The 27685-nt window shown below is 40.9% G+C and overlaps 2 protein-coding genes across 3 annotated transcripts in view; one reads left to right on the top strand and one right to left on the bottom strand.

Annotated features, from left to right (window-relative positions):
* Nucleotides 1-215: 215 nt before the first annotated feature.
* LOC135106482 (protein abrupt-like) lies at nucleotides 216-11663 on the top strand. Of its 2 annotated transcripts, none has more exons than XM_064015517.1 (7): nucleotides 216-354; nucleotides 1275-1360; nucleotides 1512-2045; nucleotides 2551-2724; nucleotides 3103-3225; nucleotides 4059-4175; nucleotides 5376-6587. In XM_064015517.1, exons 2-7 carry the CDS (start codon nucleotides 1280-1282, stop codon nucleotides 5793-5795), a joined length of 1449 nt encoding a protein of 482 aa, XP_063871587.1. In that variant the 5' UTR covers nucleotides 216-354; nucleotides 1275-1279; the 3' UTR covers nucleotides 5796-6587. The 2 variants fall into 2 exon arrangements, with proteins under 2 accessions (XP_063871587.1, XP_063871588.1); XM_064015518.1 differs by lacking the exon at nucleotides 5376-6587 and adding an exon at nucleotides 7217-11663 and having other exon boundaries at nucleotides 217-354.
* Nucleotides 11664-11870: 207 nt separating this feature from the next.
* LOC135106481 (synaptotagmin-1-like) overlaps nucleotides 11871-27685 on the bottom strand; it is a 52127-nt gene continuing 36312 nt past the window's right edge. The window contains exons 6-11 of the mRNA XM_064015516.1: nucleotides 25971-26108; nucleotides 24381-24584; nucleotides 20149-20301; nucleotides 18208-18328; nucleotides 16010-16140; nucleotides 11871-15770 (exon numbers count right to left, since the gene is read on the bottom strand). Coding sequence (XP_063871586.1) covers nucleotides 15471-15770; nucleotides 16010-16140; nucleotides 18208-18328; nucleotides 20149-20301; nucleotides 24381-24584; nucleotides 25971-26108 — 1047 coding nt within the window. The 3' untranslated portion in view covers nucleotides 11871-15470. The remainder of the gene's footprint in view (nucleotides 15771-16009; nucleotides 16141-18207; nucleotides 18329-20148; nucleotides 20302-24380; nucleotides 24585-25970; nucleotides 26109-27685) is intronic.

Here is a 27685-nt window from a genome sequence, read left to right as displayed (position 1 = left end):
CAGAGATATTTTTGAAACTCGCGCTTTCCTCCTGCTAATAGACACCTCAAGAGACCGCTGGGTTATAAATATTTACGAATTCTCATTTTACAGCCAAATTAAAGCACCAAAATACCCCACACCACTAGAAATATAAACTAAAACCTCTAAAACATACATAGATTCAATAAAACACGGGAATAAACGTACGAGGGATTAAAAAAAACACAATAGTTTATCTCTTAACCCGGCGGTCATTGGAGGAAGGCGAGTGACCTGGACACAGCTTGAGCATCGGACGAGTAATTACCTTTTCTGTATTACCGGTGAAGCTTTGAGACTCAGAGACACTTGCTGCTGGATAATGAAGCACTGGTGAGTTGTTAGGTGGTTAATGGGACAAAGGGGGAAACATGGAAGGGGTGAAAAGAGGCTAGCAATGGCGTGTGTCTTGAGCCATCTTACTATCGGTGTGTTTTTTTGTTTTGGTTTTCCTTTTTAATGTTTTCTCGTGTGTTTTGTGTCTCAATGACTAGTTTGTTAGTGTAGGGAGGCTGGGGTTTAATTGCTGGGGGTGTGTGAGGAAGGGTGACGTAATGGTTGAATTGGTCTTTTTTTTTTTTTTGTCGTGTGGTCAATGATATGTTTGTATGTCTCTTAGTCACTTGATCTGTTTGTTTGTCTCCTTATATGTGTGTGTGTGTGTGTGTGTGTGTGTGTGTGTGTGTGTGTGTGTGTGTGTGTGTGTATTTCTATCCGGTGGTGTGTCTATCTGCTTATCTCCCTGTGTTTATCAGCACCACTCGTTATTATTTAAGGTAATCGAAGAGCTATTTGAGTCGTGGTTATGCTAATTTTATCTTATTTATGTTGTATTTCAATTACTGCTTTTTTTTTTTTTTTGCGTTTACTGCACCCTATATTTATTCATGGCATAACTATTTTTGTTTAATGGATGTAATTGATCTTTAGATTATTCTTATAAATGTTTCCAGGCAAAAATTAGGGACTCCCTCTAATGAGATCAGTTACCCTCAACTGGCATTTAGTCTCCTAATTGCCTAGTAGCAGTCACCTGTCTGTCTAATTGCTATGTAACAACCTTCCAACTACCTATTAATGGTGTAGCAGCAAATAGTTAAGGGCATTTATATATCCAATAGGTTTACATATTATCACAGTATAACTAATTTTCACTCTTGTACTTACAATGGGCACTTGGCTTGGTGGTTGTAGTGTGTGTTGCATCAAGTTTGTGTGGTCTGTCATATGAACATTTTTCTGATACATTTCAGAAATAATGGAAGCAGAAGTTTTAGCACTCAAGTGGAACAACCACCAGAGTATATTTTATCACATCATTAGTGGACTGAGAACAAAGGTGAGTCACTTAAATACTTTGCTTGATAGAAAATGTGACAGAGTAAAGCATTGAAGATGAAACATTTCCCTCACCATTACTGTAAGCTGGTATAATTGTACTATTTCTCTCACCATTATTACTCTAAGCTTGTGTGCTTCTCCTATTTCAGGGAAACTACACCGATGTGACGCTGGCGTGCGATGGCAAGTTTTACCCCGTCCACAAACTGGTTCTGTCCACATGCAGTGAATATTTCAGTGACATATTTGACCGCACACCATGTAAAAACCCTGTAATTGTTTTAAAAGACATCCAGTGCCAAGACTTAGAGTTCCTGTTGGACTACATGTACATTGGTGAAGTCAACGTCAGACAGAATGATCTTGCCTCACTGATCAAGGCCGCTGAGTGCCTAAGGATAAAGGGCCTGGCTGTGCCCGACGATGATGGCAGCAAACCCCAGACCCCGAGTGTCAACAGCTCTAGCTCGTCCAGTCACCACCGACCCTCTGACTCCCACTCCCGGGAGCACACCAGCCCGGCAGCCAAAAGACGCCGCACAGATGAGAGGAGAGTGAGCGGCTCCTCTGTGGATGCCCCTCTACACAATCCTCCCTCAGGGGACAGGTCCAGCGAGGAACCTGCCTCCTCCCTTAATGACCACCATGACAGGCACCAGCACCACACCCAGCAAAAGGAAAATGTATGTTTGTGGAGGAAATAACACATAGCTATAGCTCATAGGTAGACATGTGAAATATAAGTGATGGGTATTTACTGTCTCATGTACAAAAATCATACAAAATAGGCTTCCAGCTTCTATGTTACAGCTTCTCCATCAAATTTTTGCTGTCTGCTCTAAGATTCCATGGGATGGAGAGAACATTCTGGATGTGTTTGGATATTTTTGATTGCGTGAAACGGTAGAGGGAATGGAGTGTGGCACATTGAGGTTGGTTTGACATGCTTTGAGAGTGAAAGTGAGTGAGTTTGTACATGAGTGAAATTAAAGAATGAAATGTGAGGGAGAGAGAGGTGAGCAGTTAAATGGACAGAATGGATAAAGCCTTGACTGCACAATGAGGGAGTGCTGGAACAGGAAAAGATGAAGACTTTTCCTCTACAGAGGGGGATGAGGCATATGAAACATAAATGAACCCAAAAAAACTTGAGCTATATATCTTCTTGACGATAAACTCAATACCCAGGTTGGTGTGGAGGTCAGACTGGAGGCGGAGGAGCCAGTGGCCATGCCCAACATCAAGTTAGAGCAAGACCTCGGCTACAATGACAACTACGATGCTTCCATGCAGTCGGGCACACCCAGCTATGATGAGGACGGCTACTTGCACACTGCTGAGAAGAACTCTGTCAATGCCAAGGTAAGCCAAGTATTGTGGTCTTGTTTTTCATCCTCTCATTCTTGTAATTTTGTACATGTAGATAAATGTGCACAGTCTTGCTGAATCCATTGTTCTTCTTTAATAGAGGCAATACTTTGGCAATTAACACTGATGATATTAAGCACCATTAACTTATTTTGTGCAGAAAGAGTCAGCTCATTGTTAATAACTGCTCCTGTCTTCCCTGTGCATCTCACTCTTCTCCATTCAGTCTTATTTCAGCATATTATTGGAATGTAATGTTTACTTTTAACTTGCATAAAGAACCATGATGACCAAATACTTGCATACCACAAGTCTGCATCTCATAATTTTCTGGGCTGTTTTGGTGACATGCAATGAATTTTATATTGGCAGGTGGAGGTGGAGGCAACATCAGAGGGGATGGAAGATGAACTGGGTGTTACCTTTTCTAACATGCTGCAGTCATCCATCTCAAGCACAGATGGTGTTGATCACCCTCCTGGTCTTCATCCCCACGTGAGTCATGTGCCCCTTTAGTATGTATGATGATAACACGACCTGGAATCAATGTAGGAAGTTCTAGTGCAGTATTTATCACAGTGATGGATATACCTGTAGCTTGATTACTCTTGGACTCAGGTCTTGTTTCCATCTAATGGTTGTCATGTCAGACAACTAGACTAGATAGTATTGTAATTGTCATAATTTAATTAATTGATCTCAGCATCCACTGCTTCCCTTCAGCTGCCTTGCTGTAAGAGTTGAATTAGACTCCAACTGCCTTCTTAGAGAAGCTAGAAGCCAGGGGGTAAGATAGTGAGATGCCACCATTGTTGTTGTGAAAAAAATTCCTCACTGCCCCCCTTGACAAATTTTCATGAGGTTTTGGAAGTTTTGCATTTTTAAATTCACAAGTTTTGCTATATTGACACCATCCAAGCCTGGCATGTGAAGATCTATGGTTGAATGATCTGCCTCACACTCTTCACTACAAACACCACTGCATGAATGGAACAAAATGTGTTTCACCTCGAGAACAAGAGCTGATCACACGTCACCAAAGACACAGTGAATACTGACAGTGGTAACCTACTTAATACTGGTCATTCTTGCTATTGGTGTTAGTGAGGAGGAGAAATGCACTTGAGATGCCAATGAATCAATTTGTCCCCGGCCATTATTTTTTATGTTTGCTGAAGGATCTAAAATGTGATCCCTGAGTAGTGTGTGCTGCAGTGACACAAGATCAGCATTCCCTGACTGTATAATTTTTCTTGTCATCAGGAAATGATACACACTAGAGGTAATGATTAAATGTAATGAGATGAATAATGTGATTATCTTTCCAGGCAAGTCTAGATGCATGGGAAGGCGGGGCAGGTGGTCGTGTCATTCCGGGCCACACCCTGCAGCCCTCCTCTGCCGCCCACACCACGCCACTTGCCACACAGCAGCAGCAGCAAAAGGTGAGGCTCATGTTAAGGTTGTTTACTGTTTTCAGAAATATTCATCATCCTTGTGAGGCAGTCATTCTTCAGGGTCCAAAGTCAGCATGTCTTAACTTTCTACAAGGTTACTGTGGCCATCCATCATTTTGCTTGGATGCACTGGAGACGTGTGCTTGTGTAACTCCTGGCAAGAAGAGGTACAGGAGGGCACGGCATTAGTTTTTTGTTGATATCTGGGAAATTGGTTGTTTTACTTGTTGATGAGGGGCATTGCAGCTATTTTTCGTGTGCCTGGTCTAATTTGTATCTAGAAGAACAGTTGGATGAATCTTCAGTTATTCTGGAGGCTTTTATTGTATTTTTTTCCCCCACATTTTGATGCTTATGTCTTCCATGGCAGTAATAATTAACCAGTCATTACTACTGAAAGTAAATAACCAGTTTCCCTTAAGATCAGCTGGAGTATTGTAATTCCTAGATAAGTGTGGCAGTGTTTTGGAGGTGACTTGTGTGTGCTGGCTCGTGCTTATCCACAGCATTTCTACTGCTCTTTATTCTAATTATTCCTGATTGGATTTAGCTCCTCTTCCCTCTCCTCCTCTTTCTTTTTCTTTTCCTGCTCCTCTTCCTCCTCTTCCCCCTCCTCCTCCTCTTCTTCACAAGTTATTGATGTGCACTGTTTCAACCTAGTTTTTGTAGGCTGTGAATGAACTTGTATGATCTTATAGTAATATATGTTGCATTAGACATTCACATCAGTCATGTCTCCATGATGATAATCAGAGGATGGAATGCATATCTGTGGTGGTACAGGTAAATTTCAAGTTGTAAGGAGAAGAGATGATGCAAAGTAATGTTAAGCAAAGTTAGTAGAATTCATTTGGATGTATGTCATCAGATAAATGATTGCAGTGATCCTTATGGTACAAATTATGCCGCTGTGAAATTACGCTTCATTCCTGGATGTGACTATCGCCTTCATGCCAACCCTCTGCTTCAATAGCTGAGAGGCTGTGGCTACTTGCTGCAGGCACAGGGATAGAGGGAAGGGAAGGGAAGAGGTCTTCACTACAGAGTATTTATACTGTTGCTAAAGCTTATTAAGAGAATGGAGTTGCAATTTACATATCAGAAGAGTTTGAAGCAGTCAATGAAGACAATGACAAGTATCAGAGTTAATGAAAGTGGACCGAAGGTGACTCTCCCGTCCTCCCTCAGGCTGCCGCTGCTGCTTTGGGCCTCCTTCATTCAGCAGGTGACTCTCAGACGCCCCTGCGCCTCCTCCCTCACCAACACGGAGGTACTCCCTTCACTCAGCAAAACATTATGGTGGGTGAAGCACTCCTGTCAGGAGAATTTCTTCAGCAAAATGAAAAGGCTCATCATCGAGATTATGTGTGTCAGTTCTGTGGACGGGAATTCAGTCACCGAACTAATTTGCAAGCGCACGTCAGAATACACACAGGGGAGAAGCCTTTCCACTGCCTGTATTGCCCCTACCGCACTGCTCTCAAGGGAAACCTAAAGATGCACTCCATATCGAAACACAAGGCTGACTGGAAGTCCATCAAGCACCTTGTCCATCCAGTGAATGAAGAGGACAAGTGGAGTGTGTCTAGGGAGAAGGAGGTCACCTAAAGCCCACTCAAGCAGCATCACCACAAGCCAGCATTGGGTTAATGTGGCAAGGGAAAACACCACTGACAATTTTCAAATTTAGACATGCTGAAAATTAAACTATTCAGAAGCTCTCAGAACTGGAAAGACAAGGTCCTTCACTATAGTGGAACAGAACTTGATAGTCTAAGTGATTTTTGATTATAAGCAAGTATTCCTAAATCCTAAGAAACTGTATGCAGTTCTCCATGTCAGGCTCGGGAAAGCAGAGATTATATAGTGCTGTGGTGATTAGTCTAGATTGTGTGTGTGTGTTTGTATGTGTGTATGTAACCATTAGTAGAATATTTAGCAGTACACAGACTTCAACACTGTAGTCAGTAGATCAACTGAGGTGCCAGTTGAATGTCATGGGAGGTGTTGCTGGACACCTGCCATTCTTTACACCAGTCACCAGACAATGGAACACAAACCCTTGACCTTGCTTCCTGGGAAGAGTTTGTCACCTTCTCTATGTAAAATATGTAGTTGATTTACTTTTCCTGGGAAGTTACTGTTCTCTCTTACTTTAGAATATTTATTCAGTCAAGAAGTGATCTTTTCTTCACTTGGTACCTCCACAGTAGTGTTTTGTTGGAGGCATATTGTGTAATTACTCTATGATTACATTTCTTGTGATGTAATATGCGGTGTATTTTTTCATTTCTTGTACTATTTACCTCTTGATCATGATGCTGGTAGTTTTGTATTTAGATGCAATGTGAAGAAATAGGACTGCATTTTCTAGATTTCATAAATAAAAAGTAAACATGTTCTCTGCATTTCTTTCCTTGTTTTCAGAAATTTTTTTATGAAGTACATGTCAACTAAAGTGCCAGTGTCACTAGATTCCACTTTTCCAAGTGATGGCACTGTCACATGTTTCTTGCACTCATTCAAATATCATAATGTAGATATGCAGTGCTGTCTGCCTCAGATACATTTCAAGGCCCAAGCACAAAGAAAGCACAGTGGGCCATCATGCTCTGGTTCTACATTAGACACAGCTGAAGCTGAGCTGCACCATGCCTGGCTGAGGTATTGGTGTAAGCTTGTCAGCTGAACTGAACTAGCAGTACATTCCTCCTGGGTTCAGAATAGTTGAATAACCTTTGAAATCAATTGATTTGTAGATGTTAGGAAAGAAGAGAAAAAGGCTGATGCACAAAACCTTTATAATATGATACCCCATCATGTTTTCACTTGAAGTATTTTATTTACGTAATTTTTTTGTCAAAAATACATGTAGTATTCTACTGAAAATAATTCTCAAAAATTCTCCCCAGTGAAATGAATGATGCCATTTTATTATTTTGAATTGGTTACAGATAACACCATGCCTGATGTGTATTTGATGCCTGTGGGAGCAGAAAGGTACAGACTCTAATAATTGGGATTTTCAGTTTGGCAGTGGTGGGGAGCTTCACTGTCCAATCTGTGGACGGGCAAGCAGCCGGAGGGACAACCTGGAGAGGCACATCCGGAGCCATCTGGGAGACAAGCCATTCAAATGCCCCTTCTGTTCCTTCCGCTCTCAACTCAAGTGGAACATGAAGTCCCACATAGAGCGGAGACACCCTCAGAACTGTGCCACGCCTCACCAGCAATGACATCCTTCCAACAAACGCAACTCATAGAATAGTAATAGCAGTTTACCAGACTAGTATTTTTAGCCAGAAAATCAAATGCTACCGGCCAGAGCTTGATTCTCATCTTGTGTTTTGCAGCACAAAAGTTTTACCATTACAGCAACCCTTAAATGATATTCCCAAGTTAAAAGTTATATATATATGTTAAGGAATTTACTGTAAACATCTTTAAGGATGGTATTCTTATGGCACATTGCCATTTGTACGAAATATATTTGTGTAATGAAGCTGATTCACTCTGCCACCAGTGTTTCTGCGGTCTAGGCTTCCAAGTAGCTTTCTGAGGTGAGAAACTTGACCAGTGGTCTGTTGTCTCAATGCCATGGGAAGCATGTGTTCAGGCAGGGTGGCACACTATAGTTCTATGCTATTTATTTTTTATAAGTATCCTAAGTTATACTGAGAGTCTCAATTTTATCAAAATGTAGATGCTTTTAAAGTAACATTTTTATTTATTGATTTTTTTTATTTTACAATTTTTAAACCAGAAGTCATTTTGGTAAGGAGGTTCATTTCTTTAGTGGCAGCTTTCCCAGTTGTGGCTTTTGTCCCAAGCGCAGAATAAATTGGGGCTGTAGCTCTGGCCCTAGCATCACTTGTGGGGACTCCTTGTCATAGTTGTTCTCATCTTAAGCTAAATCAAAGTTGCACCTCTCCATCATCATATTTACAACTCTTCTGTTATCATAGTGCATTTATTTATCTTCTCTTTTTTATGACCTTGCCAGACAGGATTCTTTTCTGCAGCATTGAATCATTACAAACAATAGCCAGGAAAAGTTTTATGGTAGTCCCCACAAGTAAATAGAGCCTCCTTGAAAAACGAACAAACATTTTGTTTGGTTAATGATGCAAGGACCATAAGTCAAGGTGCAGCATTCATTAAGACAATGGATAAATGCAATTTCCAGTTTCTAATTACTGATGAAGCAATCTTTGGGCAAGGGTGTAGAAATGAGGCTTTGAGCCATCTGTCTGAAGCAAAGACTGTGCTCAGGACCACAGACTTGCTGCAGTGCACTAACTGTTCCTCTGTGGAGATAATTATGGCAGTGAGGCATTACACCTGGCTGGAATGGCTCAAACAAAGCAATAATTTCTTCACTGTTTCAGAGCCATGGATACGTCACCCTATAAAGTGTACCAATCAGGCCACATCACCCTATAAAGTGTACCAATCAGGCCACATCACCCTATAAAGTGTACCAATCTGGCCACATCACCCTATAAAGTGTACCAGTCAGGCCACATCACCCTATAAAGTGTACCAGTCAGGCCACATCACCCTGTTAAGTGTACCAGTCAGGCCACATCACCCTGTTAAATGTACCAGTCAGGCCACATCACCCTGTTAAGTGTACCAGTCAGGCCACATCACCCTGTTAAGTGTACCAGTCAGGCCACATCACCCTGTTAAGTGTACCAATCATGCCACATCACCTTCAGAAAAATCTCAAAGAAATGTACACTTTTCTGAGAACAGGGTACAGACACAGTGATCGATAGTTAACACTGCAGACTGCTGCTTGTCACTGTTATGTTACTATAAGTCTCCTTGGGAGTTAAATGGATTAACATCCATGCATTCTCGTCTGTGATCAGGCCTGAGGATCTCTATCCTGCCATCATTCATTCAAAATTTAGACATATGTATTACTATTAAGCAGTGCAGTGACATGGTAGGACCTCACCATATTAAAAATTAATCAAAGTGAACTTCAAACTCAGTACAAAATTTAATGTGGAAGTTAATTATTACTATTTAAAGTAGTAGGCTTAGTACAAAATTTGATGTGGAAGTTAATTCATACTATTTAAAGAATTAGGATTAGGCAAGGGAAAACAAAACGTTCATTTGTACAGTTGTATGTGCACTAATAATGCTATTAATATAAGATTAGTTAACTTATTGATATTTTCTATTTATGTATTCTTTTAATGGCAACCATAAAGGAAGCTGGTACTCAATGTGACTATTACATCTTTCACTGGGACAGAGCAGAGGCTTTCTCCAAATGGAAACCTACAGCAGCTGGTAACAATGTTGGGGAAATTTCTGTCACATCAGAGTTACCTGAACATGTGTAGCTCCTGAACACCTGCCAAACACTGTCTTTAAATATTAGGATTAGTTTTTAATCTTACACTCATGCCAATCACTGTTAAAAGATATATTTTACTTACAATACTGAAAATGCAACTGAATAACGAAAACTGTGTGTAGCTGTTCAAAGCATCTCATGCGAAAACTTAAAAACTATGTACATTATCTTTGCTTAATGGGAAACAATCTGAATGTGTTTCCAGAACTGTCAACATTCCATTTATATCCCTCCTATTACCTAAGGCAGCTGAATTTTTAGTTTTGTACTTTTAACCTAAGGTAATGCAATTTTTTGTTCAATTGTGGAGGTTTGGTTTGGCAAGTAAGAGCTGGAAAAACACAGGCCAAAGGTGGTAGTTTAACATGCATGCTGTGTAGCTTGTTACTGCTGCTCATGTATCTGTTTAAAAATTTTTGATGGCAATGTTTGTAATCTTCAACACTTGAATGAAATAGTCCCATGAAATTAGACCAGTTCATGATTACTGAGGTGAAATTATTATTGTGGAGCACAACAGGTAGTACAGAGCATGCAGGATCTTTGTTAGCCATTCAGCACAATTCAAACAGGAAAGTAGACAAGAATCTACATGCTAATTCTCATGCTAGGGCTTCCACAGGGACCATATTAACCAAGCAGCAGTACTCGTTAGTGTGGCAAAACCATTGGCAATGCTATGAAATTTCAATATCTATTTTCAGTGCATGAATTTTGAATGTTTCATCCCTTAACCATTTCCTTTATAGTTTTGTTATTTTTCATGTACTAAATACAAAAGCTTACTTGCTTTTATTCCTTCAGTTTACAAATGCTATGTAACAATAACTGCCAGAGGATATCTGATGGGAATTTTGGCATTTATAAGTGTTTTCTAAACAAAGTTGTAATGATTTTCTGAAAACTGGTGATATGTTGTATATATTACCTGCACAATATTTAATATACATATATGTACAAGGCAGCTTGAAATCCATCCCAATAGTGCAGCACGTAGCAGTCTTAATAATACCAAGCAAGGCAAGAGCAGCTTTCCATAGTTAATGTTCCTTCACTACTTTCTAGATTTTCAAGTTTACTTTAGACTCAAACCCAGAGTCATGATTGACAAAAATATTAAAACTCAAAACTGTCATACTGATCAAATAAAATACATGCAGATGTTTATGTAGTCAGCCCACCAAACCACCATTTCATAAAAAATATTAATGTTTTTAGCTACTTCTCTGTTCCTTGATGAAGCTGTAAGATTTCTAAATCTAAGAGACTTTGACATTTCTTGATTCTGCTGAATGGAAAATTTTGTTAATACATTTGGCCTGTAAGGTACAATTCCTCTCAAGCTAATGGCGTTTGTACCCACCCGGTTCTTCCTCAGCTTTATGCCTTGTATCCACACACATCCTGTTAGTATTACAGTGCTTCCTTCTGAAATTAAGTTCATTTGTATGTGAAAAGAATGAAAATATTATAGGTAAGGTCACAGTCACACATGATGACTAACCTGTGTTTACTTCCACTGTGCTTTATATTTTCTCTCAATCTTAGATCCTCTCATCTGGCAGTCTCCTGACAAAACTAAGCAGATCAGAGCATATAACACTGAGGGCAAACACTAAACACTGTGGAAGTGAGTGGAGTGTGGCATCACTGTTGACCATGACTACACGTACATGACTTATTTTCATACACTGTAAATGCTCCTAACTTAAGAAAAACTACCAGCGTCTGTCAATCCTTGCCTCTTTAGATGACTCCTGAGAAAAGTGTATTATTTCAGAGAATGAAAACTTGCAGCTCAAAGTACATTACTTATTATTTTAAAATCCACGTCATTTTGTGACTGGGAAATGTTGCACTCTTTTATCAGATAGAATGAAAGTGGTGATTTTATCATTGTAAATAAAATGACAAGTGGTATTTATTTTTTGAGTATTGGATAAGTGAAGTGTGAGTAGAGAAGACGGTGGAGCACTCTCACCAAAGAACATGTTAACTTGGTAAGAAACATAGACGATACATGTACTTAAAAGTTTAGTTTCATGAACCTATGTTCTCGTCACATGTGAGGGTAGTTGCCAAATAAAGACATGTTTCTTTTCGTCTGATTCATTTCAACTACCATACTTATGAGTGTTTTGATTTAATTATAAACTGGTTTATTTTCCTCATTGCTAATTTTCTTACAGCTCTATTTCATGTCAGCAGTTAATATCACACATGACACGATGATCAGGACTGGTGATGGAGGAAACATTTATTGGAACTTTTAACAAAACTCTTAATGGGAGAACCAAACCCAAGTAAGTTGTTCTATACATGTATTTCATCATCAACAGGTATATGTATATGTTGTATATCTTTCCTCTCTATACATAAACACGAGTGAAATCACATACCCACGGATAATAATAAAGATTTGTGCTCCCCTTACGTGCACACCCACCACGTGACGGTGACGGTGACGACAGCGAACGAACACACCAAACCTACACATCTTTGGACGTTTGTGTTGCACGGGGTTGACTGAACGGCTTGGTCTGTATGTATGTATGTATGTATGTATGTAACTATGTACGTAACGGTAAGATACAGTCAAGGTCAGAAATCAAGTAACGCACGGTACTCACTTCCCCTTCTGTCTTTTTTTTTTTTCATCTCATTAACTCAACTTCCACTGTCCTTACCGCTTTCCTTCAGTACTACGTCCACTGATCTAAGAATCCACCAGTTCGTCAGGTTTAGCGAGGAAGTTGGCAATAGATCAGAGGACTTACGACTGAAGAAAAAGCACCAAACACAGTAGAAGCGACAGCAGAAGGTTACTGTACGAGACGTGACTACGACTATACTTAGGATTATTAAATGCCTTTTCCCACACTAGTATGTGTGTGTGTGTGTGTGTGTGTGTGTGTGTGTGTGTGTGTGTGTATGTGTGTGTGTGTGTAGCCTTTCCCAGACGTAACATATAACAAGAAAACTACATAGTAATGAAAGACCCACAGTCCGACCATACAACCATACACGGGCGCACCCCTGCACTCCCAAACGAGGTGCGCATCGCCCGGACACGCAGACACCACCACCACCACATCCCGATGCACCCACTGCCCTCTGTAGCAAAACATACGCAGTACACAGTGACTCAACGTTTATTACACTGAAAAAAAGTCAATGAGAGAAAGAACATGGCCGGAAAACGAGATTATTCTTTCGGAGAGAGAGAGAGAGAGAGAGAGAGAGAGAGAGAGAGAGAGAGAGAGAGAGAGAGAGAGAGAGAGTAACGATTCGTGGCTTAAATAATAACTTTAGAAACAAAATGTAGCCTGCGTGCCGTGTGACATCGCGCAGGCCACACCCAGGGAGGGGCGCGGCCTGCATGGTGTCACGGTAGCCTGCCCCGCTCGGATAACTGATGAAGGGGAGGGAGGGAGGCAGAGAGGCACGCCCTAACCACCTGCACAGATCCGACAACACACACACACACACACACGCACACACACACAAGTCAATAACTCGTATTCATAAAGGCAGATTAGTGTTGCCGATTAGATACAGAAAAGGCCCTCTATTAGATCTTTGCTTATTACCTCTTAACTACAGCACCATAGACAGGCCCACCCATTCATTCCTCCGATTAAAGACTCCTTCCCTTCCTCCTCCTTTAATCCCTAACGTAATCATACCCAGTGCGTCCCCTCCTCATGCAAGATTCACCCGCTATGCACGACTCAAGGTTATCAGAGTCACCAGAGGGCGCAGTGAGGTGAGAGTAGCGGCGGCTGGCCAGGAAAGAAAAGTGAAGGTACAACTACATGTCTTGCCACAAAATGCGTAAAGTTCATCTTAAGAGGCTCTCACAAACCTCCAATCCTGATTCCTCTTCTTCCGCCGCGAGGAGCAGCACTGTACACCAAAACTGGTTCACGTATAAATTACCAAATCGTGAAAAAAAGGATCCACATTCTGAAACGCTTCGTCCTCATGAGATCTCTTTTCTAAGGCTACATAGATTATTGGAGTTCTTATGTCTTTTCTTTCCAATACTGGTACAGATTCTTATCATCATCACTAGAATCACGAAACATCCTCGAAAACCCTGACAACTCCCACTAGAGCCTATTGAAAGTAGTCGAGATAAGAAGCAGAAGCGTTTGAAAACACGGATAGTAGAAGGGAAACAAGCGTTGATTCCAAGATTCTTCGCTTCTTCTACAACCAGAAACTTTATCTATTACTACCATATCACGAACGCAGAACAAGACTGCGCTGAAAACCTTACTTCTTCCACCACGAGTAACACAGAACGCCGCCCATCATGCCATTTCATTTCTGCAGAACCAATTGAAAACCATCGAACTATCACAGAAGTCATACAAGGAGAGCCCTCGGCCAGCGCTGCTCGCCTACCACGCCCTCACGCACAAAACAGCGACGCAGCGACCTCCCTACGTCTGCCCAGGTAATGAAACTGACGTAGCTGCAGATAACCGTAGGGAAACAAGTATATATGTATAATTGTATGTATATGAAGCGCCAGGAACACACATCTTAGCACTTACGTGGGGAAACCAGTGAAGATGAGTACTAGTTTCCCTTGACGATTGTTCGATAGTGTTATTGTTTTCCTACCAAGCGATGCGGAAAGCGACGACACACAAAATCACGTGATATATACATGACTATCTCATCGCCATAAATAATAATAATAATAATAATAATAATAATAATAATAATAATAATAATAATAATGGATGGATGGATTTTTCTGTCGTACGTAACAAAGAAAACGTAAACAGGATTTGATTCCACATGTTTGGGTGCCAGACCCGCTCGAGCAACCTAAATCCTCTTATTGATCCTCCATGATAAAAGACAGTGAGGCGATTGGAATGCTTACAAAGGAATCCAATGCTACAACACACGCAGATCCTACACCTTATACTACCTACACGTAATGATGACATGAACTTTCGAATATTTATAGATGAGAGTAATATTGTGTCACATTAAAATATACACACGATGCACGACAGTTCTTACGTGTGTGTGTGTATGTGTGTGTGTGTCTGTGTGTGTGTGTGTGTGTGTGTGTTGTAATGACATTTAATCAAGAATCACCAATGACCTTTAACCCGACATGTGTATCTTTTCTTATTATAAATTCTACGACACCCACGTCTTTCTCAAAGCTAGTAACTCTCTCTCATCCACCCACACACACACACGCACACATACACACACACACATTAAAACATACCCAACTAAATCACAAACAGTAGAAATAATATCACGAATAATAATCATGAATAGATCACAAAAATAATAACTGATGACTATATACAGTCTACGTACACTAAACTAAAACACACAGGGAGGTGAGGGATGATAATGAAGGGGGAGTGGAAAGAGATGAGAGGAAGAAGGGGCGGAAAGGGACGGAAAGAGAAGGGAAGGGAAGGATTCAAGGGAGAACCAACCTGCCATAGATTACCAAAGGATTTTCCCCCTTACAGGCTACTCTGCTTTAATTACTGCAGAGTTCCGGTCCGCTCAGTTCACAAAGCGTCGTCTGTGAAGGGTCATTAAGTAATCTTCGAGTCATGGGAGGATGTGGGATGTGCTTCTGGCGAGGGATGGGAGGTGGGACTGGAACCTGCACCACCATCACCACCAAGACTTCCAAACACATCCCAAACACCACATTTTATAGTGACTGGACGTTCTTTTCACACACACACACACACACACACACACGCACACACATCAACAGCACTCAACTCAACTCACTGACAGCCAATCCAATCCCTTTAAAATGCCCTTCACCAAACCCTTCTACAGCATTGTATATATTGACACAAACAACCTACAGTTCCTCCCTCACCCTCAGCGCCTCCTTCAGCTATCTACTTGAGAGCGTGCCACTGGGAGACAACCTTCCTCGGAGACCCTATGACGGCTAACCAGTGCTGCCGCTGCTCCTCGCTCTTCACGTGGCATCCTAATGCTAGTTTGCCGAGGTAGCGATCCTGCTTCTTCGGGTGGTCGAGGATGGGGGAGGCGGAGGGGTCAAGGGGCGCTAGAGGCGTGAGATATTCATGCGGGACTGTTTCTGAGGACTGAAGTGAAGGGTCGCCCGGGGTTGAGGTTGACATAAGCTGCTGAGGACGTGTGCAGAGGACCAAGAGGAAGGTGACGTGCTCCACCTGTCACGGGAGAGAGGTAAAGGTGGATTAATTAGTCTGTCCGTGGAGGGGGAGTCGTAAAAAACAGGTGAGTGGAAGTGGTGGGTGGACTCGAAAGTTGAGTCTTTGCCAAGAAACGTTATGTAAGACTGTTGATGGTTAAGGTTAATGGTCTCTCTCTCTCTCTCTCTCTCTCTCTCTCTCTCTCTCTCTCTCTCTCTCTCTCTCTCTCTCTCTCTCTCTCTCTCTCTATCACCCACCTGGTTCTGAGCCAAGTCAAAGATGAGCGTCTCATTCCAGATGGGGGAAGCTGAGGCTGACCTCCACGTCGTCTTCTTCTTCTTCAGTACTCGCCCCGTGCCGCTGATGAGGAGCACGCGGATGTATGGGCCTGGGAAGGAGAATTGATGGGTTGAGTGATTGATTGATTGGGTTAATACGCCACAACAAGGTCACAGGAAGATAAGGAAGAGGTGCACGAAAGGGGGGCAGGAAGAGGGGAGGGTACAAGGGGAAAGGAAGGTTAAGTGCAAGGGAGGAAGACAGGAAGTGAGGAAGTCAAGAGGAAGGGAGGGGAGGGAGGTGAGAGTAAAAGTTAGATGTTGCGGTTTAAAACAACAGGAACCTTAATAATGACGCAGATGTTGACCTGATTCTCTCTCTCTCTCTCTCTCTCTCTCTCTCTCTCTCTCTCTCTCTCTCTCTCTCTCTCGCAAGGAACAAAGAAATCTCCCCTGCTCTCATCCCCCCACCACAACATACAAGCTAAACTTCAAACTTAACACCAGAGTCTCGGAATGCATCTCTCTGAACCACGGCACATTAAACCACCCTTGCCTTAACCCCTTAACCCTTAGACCTTAACCGCTTCACCACCCACGTCCACACATAACTCCCTCCACCTCAGTCACTCCTGCCCCCGCACCCTCTCGCTTCTGCTCCTCCCCCCATCAGAAGTTATCCAGTAAAATACAACAGCTGGGGAAGATTAGCACGGGTGAGGAACGCGAGCCAAGTCGAGGGAGTTATGGAGAGTTTCAAAGACGAGGCATGAATTCCTACTGAGATTTCATTTTTTTTTTTTTTTTCCCTTCTTGGCTTCGTTTCCCTTCAGCCAAACAGTGAATGATATATAGTTTTTTTTTATTTTATCTTTGTAATTCTTAGTTTTATTTATTTTTTTCCTTTTTCTTTTTTCTTTTTTTTTTTTTTTACTTTTTTTCCTTCTTGGTTTAGTTTCTCTTGATCTTTGCGTAAGACTGCAGCAGAATAAATAATGATAAATAGCATTATCTTTTCATTTTTACATTTAGTTTGCTTTCTTTTTTTTTTATATGTCTTCCTCTTTGGCTTTGTTTCCCTCGAGGCTTGCGTAAGATAGACGTATAAACAATGAATGCTCAATAGTTTTCTCTTTTAATTTTCCCCCTATTTTTTTCTTTCTTTCTTTTTCTTTCTTTCTTTCTTTTTTTTTTTACGTTTTCGTTCGTGGTTTTGTTTCCCTTGAACTTTGAACTTTGCGTTAGAATGACGTCTAACGAATGAATGATAAATAGCTTTCCTTGATATTTTTCCATCTAACTTTCTTTTTCTTTCTTTTTTACTTTACGTTTTCCATCTTACTTTAATTTCCCCTGAGCCTTGCGTCATATAGCGGTATAAACAATGGATATATAAATGGTTTTTCTCTTTCTATTTTTACACCACTAATTTTTGTTTAGTATCACGTAACATAAGTGTCCATCAGATAATTTTGTTGTTAAATCGAAGAAGCAGTGAAAGATGAACACATTTCTCATTTTCTTTGTTCCCACTCCTCCCATTTTCTCTTCAGTCTTGCGTAACTGTCTAATAATTTTGTTGTTATGAAGTCAAACAATAAAAGATCTATACATTTATATTCTTTTTCGTTCCTCCTTCCTTTCTAGTCCTTCTTTCCCTTGTCATGTTTGGTTAAGCTTATCTGCTTAGGTATATTGTTCGTATTAAGTCGACAAAAAAAAAAAATGTCACTGGTTCGGTCTATCGTAAATATAATGAAAGGAGAACATTCGTAAATAAAAAAAAAAACACACACACAAAACTATAAAATGAAAATAGAAATGCAAATGATAGCAAAAATAAAACATGCCCTAAATAAAAAAAAAGTGTACATACATAGATAAAAGAAGAACTAAAAATACGAAAATGTTAAAAAAAAGACGAACGCGAAGACAAAAATAGAAATAAACACGAGGAAAAAAAAGGAATAAAAAAACCAAGGAATCTAAATAAAGAAGCGTGACTTCCCTTACACACACACACACACACACACACACACACACACACACACACACACACACACACACACACACACACACACGCACACACACGTAGTAAAGGAACAGTCCCAAAATAGAATCCCGTTAAGATCAATGCCTCCACCACCATCGCCACCTCCAGACGACGCAGTACTTACAAAAGTCACTAAGGTCGTCCACCACGTTGCTATACTTGAGGTTCTGCGCCTTAATGACAGAGACGGAGAGGCGCTGAGCAGTGGGCAGGTAGCTGAGGCCAAAGAGCACCTCGCCAAGCTCCTGAAGGACGCAGAAGGAGGGAGAATCAGGTAAAATCGAAGGTAAAGAACTGTGATTTAACTGGTACACCCGAGAACACACCTGAAAGAAAATGGGTTACAGGCGGAAAAATACTGTGTGGTGCTAAGGTAAATGTGGATATGTAAATGTAAAGTCGAAATCAATGTAAAAAAAATAAGGAAATGAGAAGAAAAAGATACATACTACGAAATTAAATATTGAAAGAAAAAAGAGTAATGGGTTATAGTTGAAAAAAAAGAAATATTGTGTGGTGCTAAAGTAAATGTAGAAGTGGAAGTGTAAAGTCGAAATCAATGTAAGAAAAATACAACTATGAAAATATGAAAAAAGGGTAATGAAGAAAAAAATAGTGTGTGATGCTAAAGTAGAAATATAAGTGCAAAGTTGAAATCAATGTAAGAAGAAAAAAAAAGACTACAACAGTGAAAATAAACGATAAAAAGAGGAAAGGGTTTTAATTGTAAAAGAAAAAAAAATACTGCGTGGTATTAAAATAAACGTTGAAATCAATGAAAACAAGACTACGCACTACGAAAATAAATAAAAAAAAAACTATATTGTATAATAAAAAAAAATACAAAAAAGGAGTAATATCAAATACTAACGTGAAAAAAATTGTATAACATCAAAGCAACAGAACGTGAAAGGTGTGATTTCAAAACAAAGGATAATAATAAATAAACAAATACACAGGGCAATGTCGAAGCAAAAATACAGTGCCATGTCAACAGGTAGAAAAAAAGAAAAAAAAAAATGTGTAATTTGGTAAAGGAAAAAAAAAAAAAAACTGGAAGCGAGTAAGAGATAAAGTCAACAAGATTAAATTTAGTTCCTAAGGTAATCTGATACTCCACTCCTGAAAGCATCCGGGACTGAGAGAGAGAGAGAGAGAGAGAGAGAGAGAGAGAGAGAGAGAGAGAGAGAGAGAGAGAGAGAGAGAGAGAGAGAGAGAGAGAGAGAGAGAGAGAGAGAGGAAACAGGTGAAGAGACGCTAATGACAGTAAATAAGAAAAATAAACATCACATAACATCTCTACGCAGGGACGGGTCACCATTAAAAAAGGCAGGGAAAAAATAAACGCTAGTAAATCCCAAAGGACATCAAAAGGAAACAAGAGAAGAGAAGGAAAGTAAAGTAAATGAAAAAAAAAAAAACTAGACCATAATACAACAAATCTGAGCAAGGAACATTACCCAAAAAAAACGCAAAGTTAGATATAATACATAGAATTTCAAAGTGACAAGTCATTAATTTCTTTCTACGATGTCTCAGTACACTAGAGGGAGGATAGCACAGTGGAAGGCTTCTCCTCCTCCTACTCCTTCTTCGAGCACCTCCCTTAGACGTCGCCACAACAGATTAGCCTTTTTCCAACGCACCAAGACCCGTATTCTGAAACCACGACTGTTTTCAAAGGCAACAGAGATTATTAGTCGGGTCTTCAAGAGTGTTTCTACTATGAATAATGCAGAAATGTAAATCTTTCATTAGAAGCGCAAAAAACATCCTTAAAAACCCGTGTCATTTCAACAAGAGGCTTTCGAATGTAGTGGAGGTGCTGCGCAATGTTGCAGAATACGGTGCCAGGTCTTCTGTGCCTTCCTCAGTCACACCCATCACCCGCACGTCTTGTATAACTGCATCCACACATCTACGTTTTCTGTGTCTCCTGCCGGGTAGATCCATTTCCAGCATCCTCCTCTCTACACACTCCTCGTCTTTCTCCCCTTGACATTCCAAAACACCTCAGCCTCGCCTCTCTAGTCTCCGATTCCCACAACACAGAAAACGGACTCACCAGTTTGGGCGGCGCGAGGAAATAGTTGAGGGTGGTCCGCTGATCAAGTGAGGCGAGGTTCTTGATGTCTCGTAGCGGCTGCGTCACTTCCCCGACAGTAGTTGGACTTGCCCACTTATCTGAGTCCATCGCCACCAGCTTCACCACTAACTCCTGGCGGGAGCGTAGGAGGAGGTTAATAAGGCGTGTGATGATCGTGAGAGGAATATAGGGTGGTTATGAGGGAGTCTGTAAGGGTGGTGATGAAAGGGATTACGAGGAGGAGGAGGAGGAGGAGGAGGAGGAGGAGGAGGAGGAGGAGGAGGAGGAGGAGATGAAAGACCTGAGTGAAGGACCTGATAGGAATGCGGAAAGGAAAAAGAGGGCGAGGACGACGAGGTGGAAGACGAAGACGAGGAAGCGAGAGAAAATGAGGAGGTGGAAGACGGAAAGGATCATGTGACGGAGAGATAATGAGAAGCACTTAGCAGAAGGAGGAGGAGGAGGAGGAGGAGGAGGGAAACAAGTGAGGTGATGCAGGTTAAAAGTCTATATGGCAGGGATCAAGGTAACTCCGATCATCTGTAAAATTAAGCTTACTGCATATCCACACGTAACACTTTCTCTCTCTCTCTCTCTCTCTCTCTCTCTCTCTCTCTCTCTCTCTCTCTCTCTCTCTCTCTCTCTCTCTCTCTCTCTCTCTCTCTCTCTCTCTCTCTCTCTCTCTCTCTCTCTCTCTCTCTCTCGTCTATTCACTATGCACACCATTTGTTTTTCTATCACAGTCCCCGTGTATTTTTTACTGAATGGAGGCAGTGCAGTGACCTCCCGTAAAACATTCAAGAGAGAGAGAGAGAGAGAGAGAGAGAGAGAGAGAGAGAGAGAGAGAGAGAGAGAGAGAGAGAGAGAGAGAGAGAGAGAGAGAGAGAGAGAGAGAGAGAGAGAGAGAGAGAGAGAGAGAGAGAGAGAGAGAGAGAGAGAGAGAGAGAGAGAGAGAGATCATTCTTTTTATTATAACTCGTATTTTTCTCTCTTCGGGGCATTGGAAGACAGGTGAAAAAGATAGAGGAGGTCAAGGCCTGGAAGAGGAGGAGGAGGAGGAGGAGGAGGAGGAGGAGGAGGAGGAGGAGGAGGAGGAGGAGGAGGAGGAGGAGGAGGAGGAGGAGAAGGAGGAGGAGGAGGAGCAAAATCAGAAGCAGAAGGAAAAGTGACAGCAGAATAAGAAAGATAAAAAATAACAAATAAATAAAAAAAAAAAAAGCACACGATGAAGAAGACGAGCTGGAAGAAAACGAATGAAAAGAAAACGGAGAAATAATAAATAAAAAACCTGAGGTGATGTAAGGTAAGAGGGAAGGAAAGAGCGGAAGAGAATAAGGGAGGAGACGAGATAAACGAGGAGAGAGGAGTGGGAAGAGATAAGAGCAGACGAGAGGATGAATGAAGAAGAAAAAGAGAACAGAAAGACAGGAAGGACAGATATTAAGGAATGGAGAGAATGAAGAGGGGAGAAGAAGGAGACAAAGACTGAATGAGAAAGTCAATGAAGAGGAGATACTGGAATGGAGGAGAGGAAATGAAAGAAGAGAAGGGGAGGAGAAAGGAGGAAATGAAAAAAAGATGAAACAAGAAGAAAATTAAGAAAAGAAGGAAAAGAGGAGCAAAAATGAGGAAAAAGAAGGAAAGAGGAGAAAATTCTGAAGAGGGAAAAGAAAGAGGGAGAAAATTATGAGAAAAGGAGGAAAGGAAAAAAAGGAGAAATAAATGGAAAAAAAGAACGAAAAGGAGAAAATGAGATATGAAGGGAGAGAGGAAAAAATGAGGGAGATAGTGGAAGGTGATGGACAGAAGATGACGAAAGAAAGAGAAAAAAAGACGAAGAAAAGAAAGTTATAGTGACAGGAGAGGAAAGAGAATGAAGAAAAGAAAAGAAAAGAAACGAGAAAAAGAAAGGAGGCAAGAGGAGATGAGGGGCCAAAAAAAAAAAAAAAGTATATTGTCTTGTACAGGAAGCTTATGAGGGTGATGATCTCTCTCTCTCTCTCTCTCTCTCTCTCTCTCTCTCTCTCTCTCTCTCTCTCTCTCTCTCTCTCTCTCTCTCTATCATATAATCCTATCAGATCAACCATGCATACATTTCCAATCTCTTTTTAACTTCTGCTTATTTTTCTATTCATGACAAACATATATTTCTGCTGTAAATAGATATGGAGTTTAACACTGAATAACTGTGTAAAATTGTTCATGATCGGCAGTGAAAGTATGGTATGGTGTGGTGGTGACTGTGTGTGTGTGTGTGTGTGTGTGTGTGTGTGTGTGTGTGTGTGTGTGTGTGTGTGTGTGTGTGTGATATAATAGTAGTATTATATAATAGTAGTATTATATAATAGTAGTAGTAGTAGTAGTAGTAGTAGTAGTAGTAGTAGTAGTAGTAGTAGTAGTATGGAGTGTATTCATAGTTAACAGTAACCTAGAAAACGTGAGCACACACACACACACACACACACACACACACACACACACACACACACACACACACACACACACACACACACACACACACACACACACACACACACACACACTATGACTAAACACACACACATCTGCGCAAAATAATTACACATTTGGCGCACACACACACACACACACACACACACACACACACACACACACACACATATCTGCGCAAAATAATTACACATTTGGCGCGCGCGCACACACACACACACACACACACACACACACACACACACACACACACACACACACACACACACAGTACTATCAACTCACCAATTAAAACAAACAAAACAAAACAAACAAACAAAACCAATCAAATCACTGTCCTTCAAAGCAATTAAAAAAAAAAAAAACAAGCTGACAGCAGAGAGAGAGAGAGAGAGAGAGAGAGAGAGAGAGAGAGAGAGAGAGAGAGAGAGAGAGAGAGAGAACACAGGCCGTCCAATACCTTTACAAGCACAGGTAGGACGCAGGCAAGCCAGGTATCAGCTTGAGGGAACCAGGTGCAAGCGAGGCTAATTCCTGCTAATTTGAGCCGAATCAGAGTGAAGGTGTTAATGGATCCCAGTTTACAGAGGCAGCAGGTGGCGAGAATTCTGGTTTTACTGGAGCAGAGGCGGAGCAGGGAACATAAGGGAGACCAAGCGAAACAGGAGAAAATGAGAGATACGTAAACCAGGATAAACGTGGAGGATAGAGAGAGAGAGAGAAAGAGATGGAAGGTAAACAGTTGAGAAAACGGGAAAAAAATAAAATAGTAAAGGAAAGAAAGGAATAAAACGTTATAAAAGATGAAAATAATGAAGAGTTTGAGAATGGAAATAAACTGAAAAAAATAGCAACTAAAAAAAAAGATTAAGAGTTGAGGTAAAAAAAAATGAGTTAGGAGAGAAGGAAAGAAAATAGAACATATGAAAGGAGAGAAAGAAAAACCAAGGTGGATAAACAGGGAAATAGGGATGGAAAGGAAGGCAGGTGAGGAAAAGAGATGATGGAAATGAAAGGAAAATAAAATAAAGATATGAAAGAAGAGGAAGCAAGACAAAGGTGGACGATTGATAGTGATAAAGGGATGGGAGGTAGATAGATGAGGAACAAATAAAATGAAATAGAAAAGTAGAGAAAATAAATGGAAGTGGAGAATAGACTGAAAGGGTGAAAGGTAGAAGGGAGAGGAAAGATAATGAAACAGAAAAATAAAAATAAAATAAACAAAAGGAAAGGAAAGATACACCAGAACAAAGGCGGAGGATGAAATGAAGGAGGTGGAAGGAAGACAGGTGGGAAAAGAAGACAATGGAACAGAGAAAAAGAAAATAAAGATATGAAAGAAGAGATGAGGCAAGAAAAAAAAAACAGGTAGAAAGGAGGAGGATGAAAGCTAGGCAGGTGAGGAAAAGAACAAAATGAAACAGGAAAGAATGAATGAAAACAGAAGATACGAAAGAAACGTAAAGAAAAGAGTGCAGAAGAAGGAAAAGAGATAAAACAGGAAAACTAAACGAAAATATATACAATGAAAAATTAAGATAAATTTGGAAGACACGAAAAGAAATTAAAAGACAAAGAAAGCTACAATTATAGAGAGAAAAAAACAAAAAAACATAATCATCATCAACAAAAGAAGGAGAAAAGTCAAACCAAGACACAACAAACATACGCATAAACATCAAAGAAACAGAAAACCACAAAACACAAACACAACAGCAAAAACTCAAATCCCCACGCACCTTCAGGTCAGCCTTGGTCACCTCCATCACGAAGGACTGGTGGTACACAGGGTCCTGCGTGTGTCTCACCGTGCGGGTTCGAAACACATGGAGTGGCGGTGATTTCTTCTTGCGCAGCGACCTCCTCTCTCGCCACACCACCACCTTCACGTAGGGGTCACACGTGTTGCCCAGGTACTCCCGCCCCGCCAGACTCTTCGCCTCCTGCAGGGGATGACAAAGAGATACACATAGATAGACAGAAAGATGGATGGACAGATGGATGTATAGACAGATAGATAGATAGATAGAGATAGATATAGATAGATAGATAGTTAGATAAATAGATAGATAGATAGATAGATAGATGGATGGATGGATAGGCAACAGACAGACAGATAAATAGATAGATAGATAGATAGATAGATCGGTCGATAAACAGATAGATATGTATAACTTTATTGTCAATATGCAACATAGCAATGCACACAAACTGGAATTCTTTGTGGCTAGAGTTCCATATTAATTTAATTGACTAAAAAAATGACCCCCAAAAAGTTATAAAAGTTTGTCACAGTTTCACATTAGACAAACAGAGTAACGGGAGAGGAAATTTGGTTGGTGCGAGGTTGGAAACGTGACAAAACTAAAAATATTGAAAAAGGTGACTGAAAACTGATGGAGTGGCGACAAAAAAAAAGAAATAAGACAAATAGTGTAGCGAGAGAGGAAATATGGCCTGGTGTGAGGTTGGAAAAATGACAAAGCTGGAAATATTGAAAAAGTGACTGAAAAGGTATAGAAACGTGGAAGAAAAAAAGTTGTAGAAGCGTAAAAGAAGTGGAAAATAAGGTTCCTTCGAGATAAGTGAGAGGGAAAAAGAGGAGAGAAATGGTGGGAAACTAGAGAAATATTGTGGAAAAATGGTTGTTTGTAAGTTGCCTGGTGGGAAAAAGAAGATTAGGAGACGAAGAGAGAGAGAGAGAGAGAGAGAGAGAGAGAGAGAGAGAGAGAGAGAGAGAGAGAGAGAGAGAGAGAGAGAGAGAGAGAGAACTATGTGGGTACAGATTAAGGAATGTGGAGAGAATTTCGAGGGAAAGTGAGGTCACGATGAAACGGGAATGAGAAAAGAGAAAAAAATAAATAAAAAGAGAAAAATATATAAACGCAGAAGATAACACAAAAGCGAGAGAAAAAGAGAGAAAGTGAGAGAGAAAAAGATGGAGGATAAGCAAGGGAGCACAAACAAAAGGAGACAAATGACTTGAAAAACAAACAATAGAAAGATGTAAAGGAGAACAGGAAGAAAAATTGAATAAACAGCGATGAATAATGGAGAGAGAGAGAGAGAGAGAGAGAGAGAGAGAGAGAGAGAGAGAGAGAGAGAGAGAGAGAGAGAGAGAGAGAGAGAGAGAGAGAGAGACTACGAAGATAAGCAGATACGCTGAAAATATGGAAATGAAAAGAAAACGAGAAAGCAAAACGTGTGTGAGTGTGTGTGTGTGTGTGTGTGTGTGTGTGTGTGTGTGTGTGTGTGTGTGTGTGAGTGTGTGTGAGTGTGTGAGTGTGAGTGTGTGTGTGTGTGTGTGTGTGTCTGGTTCCCTTACTCACCAGGACAGTGATAATCAGCTTCCCCGTGGCCGCCTCAGGACTTGTGACGACGTACTGCAGCCCAAAGGAGAGGTGGCCCTGCGCCTCGCCCCCCACGGGACTTCCCACACCGCTGCCCACGCTGTCGCCTACGCTGCTCTGAAACGACGAGAAAAAAAAAAAACCTCGCTTAATTCAGTTTCACACAGGGCGCCATAAAGAATAATTAGCCGGCCCATTTACTCTTGAAATGGTAGGTAATTTTTTTCTTTCTCATAATTACCAGCATTTATTTTTAAGCACTTCTGTACTTGCCTTTTTAAATAGTTCCGTAACTTAGAGATAAATTAAACTCTTATCCTTTCCTTTTCTGTAACATTTTAATCTCGCAGTTTAGTAGCTTAGAGAAATGAACCTACCATTTTCTTTTCTGTATCCTCCTATTCTCACAGCTCGGCAGGTTAGAGAGAAATGAACCTCCTATTCTTCTATTTTCCTTAACCTCTCATTCTCATAGTTCAATAGCTTAGCGAGAAACTATCATCCAATTATTGTCTTTTCTGTAACCTCCAATTCCCTTCTATGTGTGTCCATGGGAATTATTTTTCACAGAGCTCTAAATGTTGACAAAGAATGACGGTGGCGGGGAAAGGATAAAAGAGTCAGAAGGTTCCAGGAAAAGGAGGGAAGGTCAGATCCTAACCTAATCAAACAAGGCCTGGCTTAACCCACAACCGCGCCACGAAAGACCATTAAGTTGGGGAAGGTTAGGGACTAAAGGCGGGGGAGACTCCTGGTGGTGGTGTTCACGCGTGTATGGAGGCTGGCCTGGTTAGGGGAGTGTGACACCAGTGCACGCTAATTGAATAAAGTGAAAAACGTGGGTGTTATGTCACGGCCACCACCATCATCACCACAATGGAACCAGGCTATAAAATGCTATCCCCCCCATTTCTCTCTCTCTCTCTCTCTCTCTCTCTCTCTCTCTCTCTCTCTCTCTCTCTCTCTCTCTCTCTCTCTCTCTCTCTCTCTCACTTTGTCTTGCCGTCAACGTCCGTATTGTTCCGGCCGCCCTTGCCATGTCACTTGATGCTGCTAATAAGTCTCTCTCTCTCTCTCTCTCTCTCTCTCTCTCTCTCTCTCTCTCTCTCTCTCTCTCTCTCTCTCTCTCTCTCTCTCTCTCTCTCTCTCTCTCTCTCCGATATAATGAGCAGCGGAGGCCAGTAATAACGTTCCTTCCTCTCGCCTACGCGTGCGGCAGTGGGAGTAACAGCAGCCTTCAAAATGCAATGTTATAAATAGATTCCCACGTCATCAGAGGCAAGGTAATCCCGCAGTTGTCCCTCAGGCTGTGATGTCACGGAAACCAGTGCAATTAATGACAATACATCGAGTAGAAATTGTTTTATGGACAAGTTAATTAAGGCTAAGAGTAACTGCGGGTGTGACAAATGGGAGGTATAATTGTTTGATATTTTTTTTTTTGTCCTCAATATTATGTAGAGCAATATCATTAATTTAGGGAATTTGTACATAGACTAGGATGTGATTTATTAACTGCTCTTTGCCATATCTTTCCTCAATCACTAACCACTGAGACAATTTTCTTCTTCCACAGTCTCCTCCACACATTGTACAGGTTTGAAATTGCAAAATCTTTTCTTTTTTTTGCCTTTCCGTCTTGTAGATGCTTAAATAGACTGCATGTATTGCTTAAATGTTGTTAATTGTTATAT

Source organism: Scylla paramamosain, chromosome 13 (assembly GCF_035594125.1).
Source record: "Scylla paramamosain isolate STU-SP2022 chromosome 13, ASM3559412v1, whole genome shotgun sequence".
In the NCBI taxonomy this organism is placed as follows: domain Eukaryota; kingdom Metazoa; phylum Arthropoda; class Malacostraca; order Decapoda; family Portunidae; genus Scylla; species Scylla paramamosain.
The sequence above is the reverse complement of the archived record's forward strand: the minus strand, read 5'-3'. Positions and strand labels throughout refer to the sequence as shown.

Bases quoted from the DNA above. Each gene is read 5' to 3' on its own strand.
- LOC135106482 (XM_064015517.1), top strand. From the start codon at position 1,280: ATGGAAGCAGAAGTTTTAGCACTCAAGTGGAACAACCACCAGAGTATA. The intron at 1,361-1,511 runs GTGAGTCACTTA...CTCCTATTTCAG, and splicing joins TTAGTGGACTGAGAACAAAG to GGAAACTACACCGATGTGAC. The intron at 2,725-3,102 runs GTAAGCCAAGTA...TTATATTGGCAG, and splicing joins AGAACTCTGTCAATGCCAAG to GTGGAGGTGGAGGCAACATC.